At 25.9% G+C, this 17866-nt stretch overlaps 1 protein-coding gene and 1 long non-coding RNA gene across 7 annotated transcripts; one reads left to right on the top strand and one right to left on the bottom strand.

Moving 5' to 3' along the window:
• Positions 1 to 683: 683 nt before the first annotated feature.
• On the bottom strand, positions 684 to 17847 carry LOC412056 (organic cation transporter protein). Of its 6 annotated transcripts, none has more exons than XM_006563091.3 (11): positions 17530 to 17847; positions 17258 to 17441; positions 10950 to 11052; positions 4592 to 4917; positions 3432 to 3535; positions 3123 to 3277; positions 2522 to 2832; positions 2063 to 2375; positions 1452 to 1633; positions 1090 to 1226; positions 684 to 822 (listed from the first exon to the last, which is right to left on the bottom strand). In XM_006563091.3, the coding sequence occupies exons 3-11, from the start codon at positions 10975 to 10977 to the stop codon at positions 747 to 749; spliced, it is 1632 nt and encodes a 543-aa protein (XP_006563154.1). In that variant the 5' UTR covers positions 10978 to 11052; positions 17258 to 17441; positions 17530 to 17847; the 3' UTR covers positions 684 to 746. The 6 variants fall into 6 exon arrangements, with proteins under 6 accessions (XP_006563154.1, XP_006563155.1, XP_026301549.1 ...); XM_006563092.3 differs by having other exon boundaries at positions 17787 to 17804; XM_026445764.1 differs by having other exon boundaries at positions 17258 to 17847.
• Positions 7823 to 8877, top strand: LOC107965704. Its single transcript, XR_001705995.2, has 2 exons — positions 7823 to 7925; positions 8630 to 8877. It is a non-coding gene; the product is annotated as an uncharacterized LOC107965704 (long non-coding RNA).
• Positions 17848 to 17866: the final 19 nt, after the last annotated feature.

The following is a 17866-nucleotide window of genomic DNA, read 5'->3' as shown; positions in this document are numbered from 1 at the left end:
ATTATCATGATATTAAATTATCATATTTTTATTAAGCATGAGATGCGTTTTTTTAATATATCTATATACATATTATATACGTATGAATAATATATTTCATTGATAAAAAAAATATAATTGTAGAATATAAAAATTTGATAATACATTTTTGCCTAAATTAAAATAAATAAGAAAAGTTTCAAAGTTAAATTTGATTAAAATTTTTAATTATTTAATTACTTAAATAAAAGGAAACACAAAAATAAAAATATATTTTTATAAAATATACAATATATTTATATATGATATATTGGCATATAATTTACAAGATTTTTTCTCGCAATTGTTACAAATACATTCGACGATAAATAACATTTTTTGATTTTTTGAACTATTTAATAAAAGAAAAACATTTTGAAAGCGTTTTTAAAATGTTATTATATATTTTTATTAAAAAATACTTTTCATATAAACAATAAAATACACTTGCACGCTGATTAAATTTCCCTATCTATATCAATGAGTAGAAAATTAATTGGAATATAATATGAAATCGATATTCGGTTTCAACGCGTATGAATGGAAAATAGCATTGATGTTAAAATTGTAAATGTAATAATGTAATAAATAAAAAAGGGGAATGATTGCAATATTATTTATATACAGATAATTTATCTATAAAAATTCATATTTTTAATTTTTAATTTTGATACTTTTCCTAATTTTTTCACAATTTATAAATTATAACAATTAATTGCAGTCTTGGTTCAAAGTGTCGCCTCTGCTTCCATATTTTTCGAATAATTTTCTTGTGAAATTTTATAGAGTTTTCTGCGTGTTGTCCTAAATATATAAAAGAAAATAAAAAATAAAAATTATAAAAGTAAATATAATATATATATATATATATATATATATATATATATATATACACACACACATATATTATTATATGCGCGCGCGCGTGTGTGTGCGTGTGTGTAGAATTCATTCAAAAGAACTTATTATTAAAAAATATTATAATTTATATATTATTTTTCGTGAAATTTATAATATATTAATAATTTATAATAATATAAAATTTATAATAATATAATATTAAATACTGACTTGCCAAAATTTTCACCATCTTGAAGCGTTTCCGGAAGCGTGCATCCAACAGTTTCTGGCAATAAAAAGCAAAGCGCAGCACCAAGAAGAGGAAGGATTCCAAAACATGCAGGTGGGAGCCAAGTTTGAATATGATCCTTTAAAAAAAGTTGTATAAAATGAACGAATGACGATATAAAGGAATATGTTATACGAATGAAATTTATTTAATTTAAAAAAAAATTATTTTATTTTGTATTATTAAGAAAATTTGATCATATTAAAATGATTATCTATAATAAAATATATAATTTCGCATAATTATCATATATTACAAATTTACCAGAGATGCGCGTGATTATTATCATGTATTACAAACTTACCAGAGATACCACGAAAGGTGCTGTGATGGAACCTATCCTAGCACACATACTGCTGGTACCCACACCGATGTTTCTAACAACCGTAGGAAACAATTCACCGGAAAATAGATAAACTGTAGTGAAAGAGACTGACATGCCAACAATGCCGAGACAAACTAGAATTAATCGAAGCCATTCGATATCTGTAAATAAACGAAACATGTCAAAAGAATAGAATTTTATTATTATTATGATTTCATTTGATTTTAGAGATAATATATAATCGATCTATTTTTGTTTTTCGATTCTTCTTTCCGAGAAGGGAAATAATCCGCCAAATTCCAAGATACGAATTTTTTAAAATAAATAAATGAAGTTAAAATGTGATGTAAGATGGAATTTTGAAAAAAATTAAAAGACGTAAAAATAACATCTATATATAAATATTAAGAGAATCCATATTTTTGAAATTGTGAAAAAGTTGAAATATAAATCAATTTAAAGAGAAAATAATAAATGGTTTTGTCAATATCGTGTAGATTTGATTGATTATCTCAATTTATAAGTCGATTTCTCATATTTGCCTCCGTTCAACTACAATAAATAGATCAATCATTATAGCATTACTGTACCATTTGAAACAATGATGAGTAAAAGAGCGGAAATCCCAGCGATCGAATTGCTGCAAATTAACGTAATTCTTCTTCCAAGTTTGTTCATTGCCCACCATGCAACGAAATTCCCAGGTATTTGAATTGCTCCAGAAACAGTGAAATTGACAAAAATATTACCACCGACTTGACCTATGTATTGGGACATTCCGAATAAACCCATCCCGCAAACGATCCAATTGAAGAAAATCGACAAAGATTTTATCCTCATATTAGGCGTACGAAACAAATCGAGAAACGACGCTTTGTAATCGAAATCCGATCGCTTCGAGTTCTGTAAAAATATCACGAATAATATAAATTAATATTTATGTAAATTTAAATAACGATGAAACAAATGAATTACGATATATTTGTAATGTTTAAGCAATTAAACCTTATAGATAAGATAATAATAGATTTAAATGTTATTTTTTTTACCTGATGCAAACAATGTTGTTTGACCATGTTTGGAATGTCTTTATTTTTTATATTGTTAATATTGGCCGCCTTCTGCAGAATTTTACAAGCTGCTCGTTGTTTTCCAAAAGCGAGCAACCATCTAGGAGATTCGGGCACGATCCACCAATAACTTAGAAGAATGACAGAGGGTAGCGTGATAGCGATTTGAAGATGTTGCCAATGACGGAAATAATATGCTAGACCGGCCAATGACATGTGACCCAAACTAAATGGAATTTGATAAAGTACTGTAATGGCTGCTCGCCATTTTGTTCCAACAATCTCCATACCTGACAATTTTTCACGATTAGATCGTTAATAAACATTTCGTTTCATGCATATATATGTACATATGATAAGAATATATAAGAAAAAGAAAAGAAAAAAATAAGTATAAATTATAAAAATAATGAAAATAAAATCGATAATAAAAAGTTTAAGAATTATCAACGAAAAATTTCGTTAATATTTTATTTTTAATTTTTATTTGTCATATTTTATATATTAAGTTTCTATATATATAAAAATTATATTAAAATTTTCAGATTCAAGAAACAATTAATAAGAAAATATTACTTACAAATGACATAACTGGTAACCATAGTACCCCCGGTAGCTAAGGCGCTAAGTAATTTCATTAACAACAAGGCCGGAAACCATGGTACAACAGCGCATCCGATACCGGAAGCTAGTTGAAGAACTACGGATATCATTAACGGCATCTTTCTACCGTACCTGACAAAAATATTTGTAAATATCAATTATTGATTTATAAACGTTATTACACATAGTCGTAATAAGATGTTATATACGAGAGATTTAAAAGAGAGAAAGAGAGAGAGAGAGAAAGAAAGATAATTTAATAAAAAGGAATGAATATTTTTTGTACCTATCTGCTAGATTGCCAAATATAATATTGCCCAAAAGTACGCCAAACATCAAAATAGATTGCTGGATATTGGCATAATGCGTTCGACTGCATACTAAGTTCCACTGAAATAACATTAAGAATAATGAAGAATTATATATATTTGGAAAATTCATTTTCACAGAAGAGGCAAGAACTGGCATTCCAGTGAAAACAAAACAAAATAAAACAAAAGAATTACAAAAAACACAATCGTCGAAAGATATATATTTGGATATACATATATATGTATATATATATATATATATATATATATATATATATATATATATAGTATTAAACAATTGTAATAAAAACTTAATCTTAAATTATTTCCATAGCCATGCACGATTACATATTTTTGTAATTAAAAAAAAAATTATTATAAAAATTATAATTTCTATCATTATTATGATGTTACTAAATACAATTTTAAAAACGAATTTTTATTTAACTAATAATTAACAAGAATAATTAACTTAAAGAAAATAATATATATTTTTTTCTAAATTGATTCCTTCTCTACTATATTTATCATGTCATGTTGTATCAAATAATTATAATGATTTGATATGAAGCAATAGCAAGTTTCAACTTTTATATCGATGAAAATACTGAACAAAATTTTCTCGCTCGCTCGCTCGCTCGTTTATTCCTTTCCCTCCTCAAATCCATCTACTACTATTTATATCGTACATTATATTGCACGTTATGAGTTATGTTAAATATAATTTCGTAAGTAATCGCGTAGCATATCTAAAACAACATATCTAAACTACTTACATCATTATTTAAAAACATACCAACCGAGAATTTTCACTTACCCAATATGATTTGACGCTCGTTTAAGCGCACGTCTAAATCCTATTCTTTATTAGTGTTTTTTTCTCGTTTAACATCCATTGTATATTTGGTATATTTCGTTTTATTCGTTCCATTCGAGAAACGTGAACGCAGAGCAACGTTCGTCGCCAATATATTTAAGCAAAGTAGGTATATTAAGCAAGAAACAATGATTAAAAATCGAAATCTATTTAACTCCGCCACTGTAATTTAAGGCAACGATTACCGTCGCTTCCGCTCGATTCTCCAAAGGAGAAATGACATTATAGCAACGATTGAACAAATTTCTGGACAGTTACCTGCGATATTATTGTCTCTGTGAACGTTCTCCTGTCGTATTCCCATTCTGTGCAGTCTAACAACGTTCCATTCACATTGGTTACGCACTGATCGGCCGTTTCTGTGCGTGTTGGCGAGGTACAATTGTAAACTTGATGCGGCGCCATGAAGACGATCGCAAGCTGATGCCAAGCGATCGGAAATTTGACCAGAGAAATTGCCAGGCATACGTATATTTGCCATCTACCAAGATTCCCGATAGCTTGTTGAACAGCATCCACTTCGTCATTCTCATTCTCAACAATCTCTTCTTTTCCATTTGAGATTTGCTTGCCGTTCACTTCAACTGCGTAACAAACGGATCTTTTTAGATAATTTTAATTATTATTTTGATTAAAAAGTATATTAAAAAGGATTCAAGAATTCGTAAGAAAAAAGATTTCTCTTTTTAAATTTTTAACGCGCGATAAAAAAATCCTTATCCTACGTGCCATCCGCGTCCATACACGGATGCAATTTCGTTTCGATGCATATCTATCTATAATCGAATATAATTTTTCCTCTCTGTATAATATTATTATAAATAAAAATATTTATAACAATGTAACAGTGTTAATCTATCGGATCAAGATTAAATGATAAAGAATTGATAAAGAAAAATGATAAAGAATTTTTTGCCGTAGAAATTAATACAAATTTTTTTTTATCAAATTTTTTTGAACGATATCTTCGAAGAATCTTCGAAACATATCTAATAAATTAAATATCTAATAGATTAACATGTCTTTAATTGATTAATGAGTCATCATACTGATATCATATATTCGTAAATTGTTGCTCATAAATATAATCATATTATAAGCATATTATAAGCTAAAACTCTTATATCATTTTATATCATGGAATAATTTTCAAATAAATTATTCTAAATCATTTCATTGAAATAATTTATTAATAATATTAATAAATTTCCGTGATGCATTAACACGAATGCGTTACAAAAGAATCGAAAACAGTGAAAATCGTTCGACGCGATGTATTTATCAAATATAATAAACAGAAATGAAGATTGCTCGATGAAAAACGTAGCATCTATCAGCGAAGACTAACTCGATCTAGCAATTAAAAGAATTGAAGATTGCGATTAATTAACATTTTAATAATTTTGACCTTTTCCATACTTTTTTTTCTTTCTTTTTTTTTTTTTTTTTTTTTGAAACTAGTTCGGTTACATTGCTCGATTATTACAATATTTAATTAATCTCTGACTTTTTTTTTTCCTCTCGTTCATAAATTGATAGAAATTTGTAAATTCGGTCCATTCATAATAAAAAAGAAAATTTAAAGAACAGAAAATTATTTAAAAAGATAATTATAAAAATATTTAATGATCGATAATTATTTCAAATATTCGTTTGGAAATATAAAATTATAATAAAATATAAAATATAAAATTAATCGAATTAAGTAAGATGAGTACTCGATGAGTACAATATGGAGAATATTCGACAATTTCATCGATTCAATTAATCAAGAATGTAGAAATTATTTATTCAACGAATAACAATTTTTTATACGCTTTAATTATTCATAATGTATTGTATGTAATAGCATTTTATTATGCATTATTATTCCTTGTTATTTTACATTTCTATGTATATTTTATGATCAATTCTATTACGTCAAATTATTCAAGATAATTATGTGTAGGTAAGTAGTTAAATACATATTTTTCAAGATTAAATCATAGATTACATTTTTAAGAGTAACGTACCATTTGTTCGTTTCTTCGAATTAAAAATTCCTCCATTTATCTTTTGATTTAATGCTTTCACAGTATAGATAAGATCAAAATTCGAAAAATACAAAAATATACGCAAATCGAAAAGAAATAATAATAATTAATCAATTAATTAATTCAAAAAGACACATATGCGATTAAAATATAATTGTATTGTTTTTTTAATTTTGAAATATAAGACGAAACTATCTAATAATAATAATAAAAAGAATTTATAATCTCGGAATCGGATAGATATAATTTCAGTTACTATAAGAAACAATAACAAAATTCTTATGTGAACAATAAGAATTTATTAAATTAAGAATATCTTATAAGAAAGACGTTTAATCGAACATGTGCTTTGTTAAAACCATACATGTAACGAATGATTTAATCAAATCCTTCGTTTGTAATTAAAATGAGTTGATAATAAATTACGTAAATGCAATCTTTAACATATTCGAACGTGTCTCTTGAATCGAATCTCGTCGAAGAAGTATTATTAATTGAACTGCGCATATCGTGTTTTATATTAAAATAACGTGAACATTGCAATATTATAAACATTGCAAAATTCGTCTGATAGATATGATGGTATTCGATTAATATTAAAAAGATAAAATAAAAATATTCAAATCGTAATCGTAACGCTCCGTAATAAAAATTTTATAATTTTATAAATTATGTAACATATAAAATTGCATTGTGATCGTCATTCCCAAAGACATAAGTATTTTTTCTATCGTGAAACGCACAAGGCTGATAAGATTGAAGATTAAGATTTTTTTTAAATGATACATAAAATAATAATTATTATCAAGTTTTTACAACTACAAAAAATATAAGTATAAAATAAAAATGATACACAAAAGTATATTTAAACTTGTTGTAAAATGAAATAGATGTACATATATCTACATATATCTACATATACATATATATACATACTGTGAATTCGTTATGATGACATATATAAATACTTTGAAATTAATATTATTGGATTGAAAAATTAAAAGTTAATAAAATTTAAGTTATAGATATCTTTTTTTTCTTTTGTATACTTTTGTTACACTTTCGTTACACTTTTATATACATATATACTATATATAAATTGGAATTTATAAGATTTATTTATTTTATTTTATTAAATATCGTTTTTAAAATATTATTGTATATAATTTAATTAAATTAATTAAAAGATAAAAATTTCAACGATACGATTTATATAATTTTTTATATAATTTTTGAATATCTTTTAATATTATAATAATTTTATAACTTTATAAGTGAAAAAATTAAATCGGTTGAAAATATAAGACCAAATTTTTTCAGATACGGATATAGATATCTTATACACGTATATATACACACGTAAATACTTGGATAGTTTGAAATAAATTCATTCGGTAATTAAACTGTTTACTACGGATCAATTACCATTCGTTTATATTCCTCACTGTTTCGAAACACAAGCACTTGTCATCAAAGACTTCTCTAGTACGTCTATGCGATGTAGTTTCTTTCTGTGTAACAAGTGGGTATAAAGCCGGAAAGAGAAGTTGGATTGGTAGGTAGGTTGATATATGCGTACACGCTTATCGTGTTTTGATAATATGTCCGTTTACATATTATGTTTTACGTGTGAACATGATATCGCGTAAAAATGAGATACATGACGATATTAGGTGTAATCCGTGTTGCCTTCAAAAGCGAAAGACAAGCATGAAACTAACCGTAAACGATAATTACCAGGCGCTTATACGCGCGATATAAAAGTCACGATGAAAAGATGATAGCTCGAGATATGACTAATGTTGCAAGGGCTTAACAATTTCGATTATTATACTATATTTAAATTCATTAACGATTTGTTTTCGATAGATTGCAAACTGTGCAATTTGAAAATTTTCGAAAAGATGATAAAGATTATTGAAATTCTAGAAATTGAGAAATTTATCGGGAGGTTAATAAATATAATTGATATATTTTTATTGATATATTGTTAATATTAATAAATAGATTTTAAATCTATCGATTTTTTTATTCACCCATCATGTAATTTTTAGGAAACTTTGGAAATTTTTTTTTAAATATATTCTATATTGATCAGAAATCTTATTTCAAATTATTAAGTTTGAAATTATAATTTGCAATTTTTAATATGTAATTGCATCATGTTCTTTCTATTCGATCGTTTTTCAAACTTTATTATTATTATATATTCAAATGTATATATTCAAACTTTCAAATGTAACGAAAATGTTTTAATTTGCAGGAATAAATGAGTCCAAGTATCGAGCAATACGAGATAAGACATAACAAAGGAATCGTTATATCGAAACCTACCGTTTTATAAAACTCTTATACAAAATATATACATATATATAGTTTTATGTGCGATATTTTTTTTATGCGGATCGAATATACATATATATATATACATATGCATTTTCTACTTCTATTGTACTATTTATTCACTTCTACTATGTATTTCACAGATATATAATTTTTTTGTCTTATGAATATTCTTTCTTTTCATATATATTTCATTTTCGAATACATTTTATATATTGATTTATTTCATTTCTATTTATATCGCGAATTTACATTATTTCTTTTTCAAAACGAACGAATTTATATATATAACATATTTCATAAACAAAGAATATTTTCCAGTTACAAAATCATCTGATATTAATATTTCTAATATTAACATGAACTTGCATTAATATTTATTTGTCTGTCTTGCGAAATGAACTGATTGAACTTTCCTTCTATGAACTTTGTCCGAATAAAATTGAGTAAAGTTTCCCGACCAATGAATCATACAATTCGTTGATTAAAATATATCATCATTTAAGTCCGAATGTTTTGATGAGAATAATTATTATAGACAGTAACGTTTCCTGTACAATACGAATATGATTAAATAATACGTATTACGTAATATTAAAAATAATGATATATGTATATAATTTTGTTAATTATATACATATAAAAATATAAACTCTTTCATTTATCGATTAATTCTTAATATAATTTTTCTAAAGCCAGGAGATCTAGAATTGATAAAAGTAATATGTAATAAACGAGATAAATATTATAATCTCTTTTGTTAATTCCACAATCCGCATAAATAACTTAATCAATTCCACAATCGTATAAATGGATTTCTCATAATATTAAAAATAAATATTGAAAATAAATTAAATTTATATTTATATAACAAAATATCGAAATAACAAAGATATTTTGATCTACTTTTTTTTTGAAAGATTAAATGAAATAAAAAATAAAAAGATAAAAATCATAATTCTAATCTCTATTTCACGAATTAATGAAAAATACGAATATATTAAAATATAAGATTCTAATATAATATAAATAAACTTGCATAGAAAATTGATTTTTTTGATCTTGAAATTGCGTTTTTCTGTCCATTTTACGATACATGATACGTTCAAACTATGTTTAATTAATGGATAACTGACCAATATAAAAATTATCTAATCCGCGTTTCCCGACGAATCATCGTGAAATAATATCTTCCATCCAGCGATATAGAACGCCCCAGAACTGAAATGAGTTCTTGGTAAAACAGGAGCAGGATTCCTCGATAATGCGTTCGTACCATTTTAATCTTTATTGCGTTCAAGTATAGCAAGTGACGAGGAAACCAGTTTTAAAGAAAAAACTGATAGACGCACGATGTGAACCATAAAATGTGTATGGTAACCTCGAGACAGCGTAAACCAGCTTTTTCGTTTGAAAAACGAAGGTTTTACCTCGTTGAGCGATTGGAAAAGTCGAGATGTATCGGCTAAAAATTTATAAATGAAAGAAGATTTTTCTTCAAGTTTTATAATCGATTCGAATTTCGATATAATGTGAGAGAGAAAGGCGGCGATTCCTATGCGAAAAGCGTACAATGCCTGCAATGATAATGAAGTCATTGTATTCGCATCGATAAATTTTGTATCCAAGGATTCAGTTCAATCTCTGAGATTGACCTGATATCTGGAATAATTGTAATGCAACCTAGTACTACATACATACTTTGAAAAAAATAAAAAGATATATAGATATTTAAATCGATACATTCTATAACGAGATTAATCGATGATGATCTTCGTTCGAATTTAGATTTTCAATGAAAATTCGTATATCGTTTTAAATATCGATGAACCGAAGAAATACTTTACTAAGCGAGTAATCAAATATCAATTCGTATATTTATTAAAATTCGTTGCAAAGAAATTAATGTCTATCAACACTTAAAAAGCTAAGTTAATAAGAACGTCAATTTATTAAGATTTCGTGGATTAATTTGTATTGCAACTATATATATGTATGTAAATAAATAAATAAATATTTTATGTGTATCGCGTTCTTTGAATATTATACCGATAGATTCTTTCCCTTACGGAATTAGAAAAGTTACGAATATTTCAACTTATTTGTCAATGTATGTCATCTAAATTTTAACCAAAGAAAGTTTTATAAATAAATATAAATGTGTATAATAAAAAATTTTCCTATACAATGTATGAAATAGAGTTAATATTAAATACAATATGTAATGTAGATCGACGTACCATAAATGTTGGTTTGTGTATTCTTCATATCACTGCCTGGTTGCGCAGCTATTTTGTATCTTTGCGATTCGTTCACGTTTTATATTCGTTAATTGTGTGTTATCTGTAACATACGAACGATGGATTTTGAAAATGTGTTTTTTATTATGCATAACTGATAATCGTTTAATAAATAATCCGAAATATTTCGATATTTGTTCCAAAATTATTCGATAAATTGTTCGAAAATAATCAATTTTGATACATCGATAAATAATATAGATATTATTATAGATAAATATGCATCGTATCGATTTGTATGTTATCCGTAATCGATAATTTTCGATCGAATTTATACTTTATTTTTTTTTCATCAACTTTCATCTTCACATTAATCCATGATATCTTAAATTTATTTATTATTTGAAAGAAAAAGAAGAAAAATACACGAACATTTACAAATACACTTACACACTGTGAGTGAAAATTTCATCTCAACAAGAAACATTAACTTCGTTGATCTAAGACTATTTAAACGTTACACGATCTAATAAATACGTGAATGCATGTCGCCTCCGCTTGGTATAATCATTGCGGATCGCGTGAAAGTATAATCAAACATTGAACGATTACCAAAGATGCATATGACGGATACGTAGACGAAACGTAACGCTAAATTCGCGTTTGCGATTTCAGACATGGCGCCGAGAATCACTGTCGAGACAATGCGAGACTCCGGTCAGAAGGACAGGATGTTATTGACCCATGGTCGTGGCAGAGTCGGAGTCGTGACAGAAGGAAAGGAAAAGCAAAATGAGAACGGTCAATGCTGGTATGTGCAGAGTGAGGCGAGGCAAAGAAAATCTCGAATACCTGCGCGATCCTTCGAGAATGCGGCTCCAGTTATTATATACAATTCGCATTACCGTTATACACGTGTCGTAGGATTGGGGGACAATTTGCCTTGAACCGTTTCAACTTACTATCGTTAGTCAACCTTGTGCAATATTAGTCGTACATTGATTTATCTTATTGCGAAAAACACGAGATTTTATCGAGTTGCAAAATATTTTGATATGCCAATGCATCAGAGGAATGCGTCAATGATGATGATGCAATTACGAAAAACGAAATATATATAAAGTATACGAATCACATAATCAAACACTTTCTTCTTTCCGTCGATTTTTACTTTTATTTCTTCAAACGCAGGGAAGATTTCTTTTTTCTATGAGATACGAATAATCTGAATTTGAGAACGTGAAACTTTTAAAAATTATATGTTTTTAAGACCAGAAACATTATATTTTTTTACAAATGAACATATATATATATATATTTCTTTTTTTATAGTATTGAGAATGAAAATCATTCTAGAATAATTTTACTTACTCTTATAATAGACATCCATTTGTAAAAAATACTATTGTAAAATATTATTGTTATCGTTCGCAAAGAACGATTTATGGAATTTAAAGAAAGAACAAGAATTTAAAAGCTTGAATAAATTTAACAAAGAATTTTTATTGTTTCTTTAACTTCTTAAACTTTCTTTATAAATGCATCCCTCGAATTTTTTTGTAATTGTCTTTTTAAAAGCTTTGTCTTTCTTTCTCTTTCTCTCTCTCTATATATATATATATCTCGAAAACGGCTCGAGTTGTTCCCATCGACCCTTTTTAATCCCTCGCCAGCTAGGTAGAAATTTCTCCAGGTAAAAGAATGTTCGAGAAAGAATTATGTATATTTCCCTTTTTATGGTTCTTGGTTCTACATTATTTACAATTTCGCCATCTCTCTTACAATTAACATTATTTAATAACAGAATTAGCGATATCATAGATACAATATCCGATATAATATTCATTCATTGATCTCGAAAGTTTTTCTATTATATTAAATATATTATCCTATCTTTACTTTTTATAATTTATAAACATTTCGCATGAATTTCAATATTTTCTTCTCGTTAATAAATGATATTTATTCGATGAATTTAACTCGACAATGTAAAAATGAATTATGAATTATGAAATTAAAAATTTCTTTTCTATCTAAAATCCAAAGTATTACGCGTTGGATGGAAGATATTTTTGACTTTTTTTAAAAGATATGAATAATATAATAATAATCATATCCTGACATGTGATTAATTGTCAAAATTATCATGGTATTGTTATCATTATTATTATAGACAAATTATAAAAAGCAAATATTTTTCAAACAAATATTTTCGATATAATTCTTCATATTATATAAATTATATTTTTATATATGTATACGCATATAATTAGATATAATACAAAAAATATTTTTCTTATTTCCATGTTATTTATGTTATTTCCTTTATTTCGATCTCTTAATTTTTTTCGATCACTTCGATTCAACGTTTTCAAGTTCTATAATAAAAGATTTTACAATATATATGTCTAATATAAATAATATGTGGTATATATATATGTCTAATTGTATATACATAAGGAAAAATTCGTACGGATTTTCCAATCATTACGGTATTAATATTACGTGCATATATTAAGCAACAGATTGAATTATTCTATCAAATTAATGTCGATTTTTTGATTGATATTTTTTTAATTATATACATTATATACTATTTAATTAATTAATTAAACTATACAATTATGATTAGAACTCAAAACATGTTTGGATAAATTCAAGATATGTAATAATAATATTATAATGACAATACTATTTATCGAAAAGTAAAAAATAAACGGAAAATTAAAGAAAAAAGAAAAGAAAATATGTTATATAGAGAAAATAGAAAAAATTAAAATTAATATTTATTTTTAATAAGATATTTTTTACGCTAAATTTTAATTTCTTTTCGTATTTTTTTTCTTTTTTTTTCAAAATTTTACAATTAAATCTAACAAATAACTGAGATATGTATATCGAATAAACTCCCCTCGAAATCGCATAATAAAAGTTACTAATTATCGAAAATAATTTGATAGTGCAAACGTAAACAACATAAATATCTATGCTTCAGTCCAAACAAATGTACGTATAATGATAACATAACACAAAGGAATCCATCATTTGTCGTTTCGTCGAATCATTTTGAATCGTAAAAACTTAAATATTTTTGTTCAATATAAACCCGATACTATGTACGCGAGTGAATATTTATCAATGGGAAAGGGAAATGTAGATATGAAAATCTTTAACCTTTAGACGTGAGATTATTATTATTATTATTATTTTGATTCAATTATTATAAAACAATTTATAATAAACTAAACTTTTATTTTTAAGTGTACTCTATCAAATCAAATTTTATTAAAACTAACACGTAAAATCGTTTAAATTTATCTAAAATATAGAAAATAATCAACAGACATTATCCAACATTAAATAATAATTGTTTGTGATATATACATATATATATTTTTTTTTTAATTGGTTAAATACAAATGAATGGAAAACATTGAACCGTATAATATTAACTGGTTTCGTAGGTGGTCGATAAAAGTTTCTGGTTTCCAACGTATTATCTACCGGTGAATGTTATACGCATTTTGCAATGATTAAACCGTATCGTAAAACCAAACGAAAATTTATTGAAATATTACGTAAAATCATTTAAATCGTTTAATACATTTCAAATTATATAAAACTTTTAATACGACAAATCTATAGGTATCATCTATTTACTCGTTATTATTTTTATCCCGCTTGTTGCTCGACACAAAGCGTCCTATATCCTTTTCTTGTACCATATGTGAAACACAATCATGCATTCGTGAATTGAGAATAAGAGACATTGATAGAGGCAAAAGTGCCGACAACGTGTTAAATATATATGCTTCAATTGATTGCGATACGAACAAAGAAACTTTAGTCGAATACTACCACCGATGCATCATCTATCTCTTCCCATTCCGACATAAACCAATTTTTCTTTCTTTCTTTCTTTTTTTCTCCTTTTTTCATAATAAATTCTGTTGAATATATCTATGAGAAAATTTTTGATTCATTCCTATAAATTTTCCAAACGCGTAGAAAACAAAAAAAATTACTATCCATCGAAGGAACGAAAATCGTTGTAAGAAATGTAATTAATGTAGCATATTATTTAATTACTTTTTATTTTTCCTCTCGATTTTTTCTTTGAAAAAAAATCTCGGTTAAACTAATAAACCCCGTAAAAAATAATGAAAAATGACTAATGAATTTTTATTATTGGATGTATTGGACTATCGCGTATATAAAAGAAATATTAGAAAATATTTATTTAGGAAAAATCGTTGGATAAGAATATAATTTATAGAAATTGAAGGAAAACGGACAGATATTTTAGGAAAGATTCATTGATTGTTCAATTTGAAAAAATGAACGCGATATTGAACTTGATCCACGGTTACAGTTTTGGCTACAGTCGCAACAATTGAATCAACTGCGCATATTTTTTGGCCCGTTATTCCGTATTTAAGATATCACGGAATCATACCTCTTGTCTGAGCTAAAAAAAAAAAGATTATTTAAACATATGTATCCTCCTAGTCAAATGTTATAAGTTGCAGTGTTTTCTTACACATAAAAGAAAAAAACAAAAAAAGGATTTATCTCCATAATTCAATATAATTCAATCAATGTAATATACAATTAATAAATATGCAATTAATAAATCTTTGCATCAATTAAATTATCATCCTATTTCTATTCTTGTTAAATTTAATATACATGTATAATACTTATATATGTATATATATGTCTATCGATAAAATATTATTCATTTGAAAAAAATATGTATTTTATTTGTTTTATGTTCTTTTTATTATTCCTTTTATATTTTATAAAAAGAATTAGATTTAGGGAATGTTGGTATCGTTTATTATATTTCAGTTAGTTATTTGCGTTAAAAATACGAATTATGCAATGATATTGCAAAATTTTGAAATAAAAAATAAAAAATAGAAATGATAAAATTCGCATCGATCCCTCTTCCATTTACGTGTATAAAAATCAAAGTTTTCGTGTTAGCGCACAACAAGCGATTAGAAACACGCGTAGGCGTCGCAACGTCTTTTTAACGGACACGTGTGTGGATGAAATGATTCATGCAACAATTCTCCAACTGAACATTCTCAGTTGTTAAGATATGACAAGTATTATTAAGACAAGCAACCGATTATTAAAACTTGATGAGATTAAAAATTTGAGATATTTTTAATTCTATGGAAATTTCGCCATAGAATAAATTTAAAATACAAATTACAATTTTTAAATATTAGAATATTTAATAAAATGAAATAAGATACGAATCATCCGTCAGATAAATGAATAATAAATAACAATATATGATTAATTTAATACGACAAAATGAATAAATTAAAATAATATACGTTATCTGATAATAATAAAATGCGATAAAATAAAATTAAGATAAAAATAGATAAATAACACGATTATATTATATTATTGTTATTTTATTAATATATTATATATATATATATTATATTTACACAATACTTAAAAATTATTTATTTAATTTTTTCAAATTATAATAAACCACGATATATAATAAAATAATATATCGTGTGAATTTTTCTTTTTTTAATCAATAATTCTACATATTAATACCTATATTAAATGGATTATGTCAAATGTTATATTTATATACATCAAATAGATAAATAACTGTTATCTTTATTACAATTATTTTTCTTTTCTCGGTGATTAAGAGAATTTGAACGATCGTTCGAGTTCCGATAAGACGATTAATAATTTTCAGTAAACTCTCCATTTAGTTTCGATCTTGCATCGAGTTTGAATTCGTTCTAATCAATAAATTATACAATTTATAACGATAGACGCGTTACACGAAAATAAATTTCGTTGTTACATTAGCCGTACGAAGTCGTGAATTTGAATCAACGAGCTCCTTTTCTGAAAATCTTTACTTTATCTAATATTATCTAATATTTTTAGCAAATATATTTACGAATGATTTGATTCTAATGCAAATATTTGTATTACGTATTAAGAAATAAATTTAATTTTAAACAAAGATATCTATGAATTCCATATGTAAAAAAAAAAAAAAATAGTAATTCGCTCTTATTTTTCAAGTTTTTAAAAAAATCTTTTGTTTCAAAACATCGATCATTCGAAACATATGATCGATCGTTTGTTTCAAAAAGAAAAACTTCGATAAAAATAAAATTCAAAAGTAGAAAAGTAGAAAATTCAAAAGAAGAAAACAAGAAAAAAAAAGAAGAAGAAAAGATAAGAGAAATTTTGTTGAAATAGATATTAAATTTGATTTATAAATCGAGAGAAAAACACAACATAATTCTTACCTCTTTCTTAAGCCGAAAACATAGAACAGATGTTTGTCGAGATCTCTATCTTTATCGCTCAACTTGTGCGTGTCTCGTCACGCTTTCTCGTCGAGAGATCTCGTGCGTCGAGCACGTTGCTACCTCAAAACAAGCACACGGTTGTTTCTCGTTTTCGATTAATTCTCGATCGTATCGATGTTCACTAATTCAAAATCTCTTCGATAATTTACATTACATTTATCGAAGAAGGGATCGTTAAAAATTTTCAAAATGAAATTATGCAAACTTACGCGATAACGAAAAAAGATTTCGATTAAAAAATTAAAATATAATTAATAATAATCGATATCCTTGGGAAACGAACGTGAATAACGTAAAAAGGATTTCAAGAGGAAAGAATGAAAAAAAAAAAAAAAATAAGAAAAGGAAAAAAGATTTTTGAATAGAAAAGCGAAAATTAAAAATTGGAGGAAAAAATGATGATTGATTATGGTAAAAATTAATATGATTTTCAAAAAATATTGTCCGTCTTTAAATATGTCTTTACGTTGGAACACAGTGTCGATCTCACGCGTCGTGCGGGAGCTACAGCGATCAACTAAAATGCGAGGGAAGCGTTCGGTTGCG

This window comes from Apis mellifera, linkage group LG16, assembly GCF_003254395.2.
Source record: "Apis mellifera strain DH4 linkage group LG16, Amel_HAv3.1, whole genome shotgun sequence".
Lineage (NCBI taxonomy): Eukaryota > Metazoa > Arthropoda > Insecta > Hymenoptera > Apidae > Apis > Apis mellifera.
This window is presented reverse-complemented; position numbering and strand designations above follow the sequence as displayed.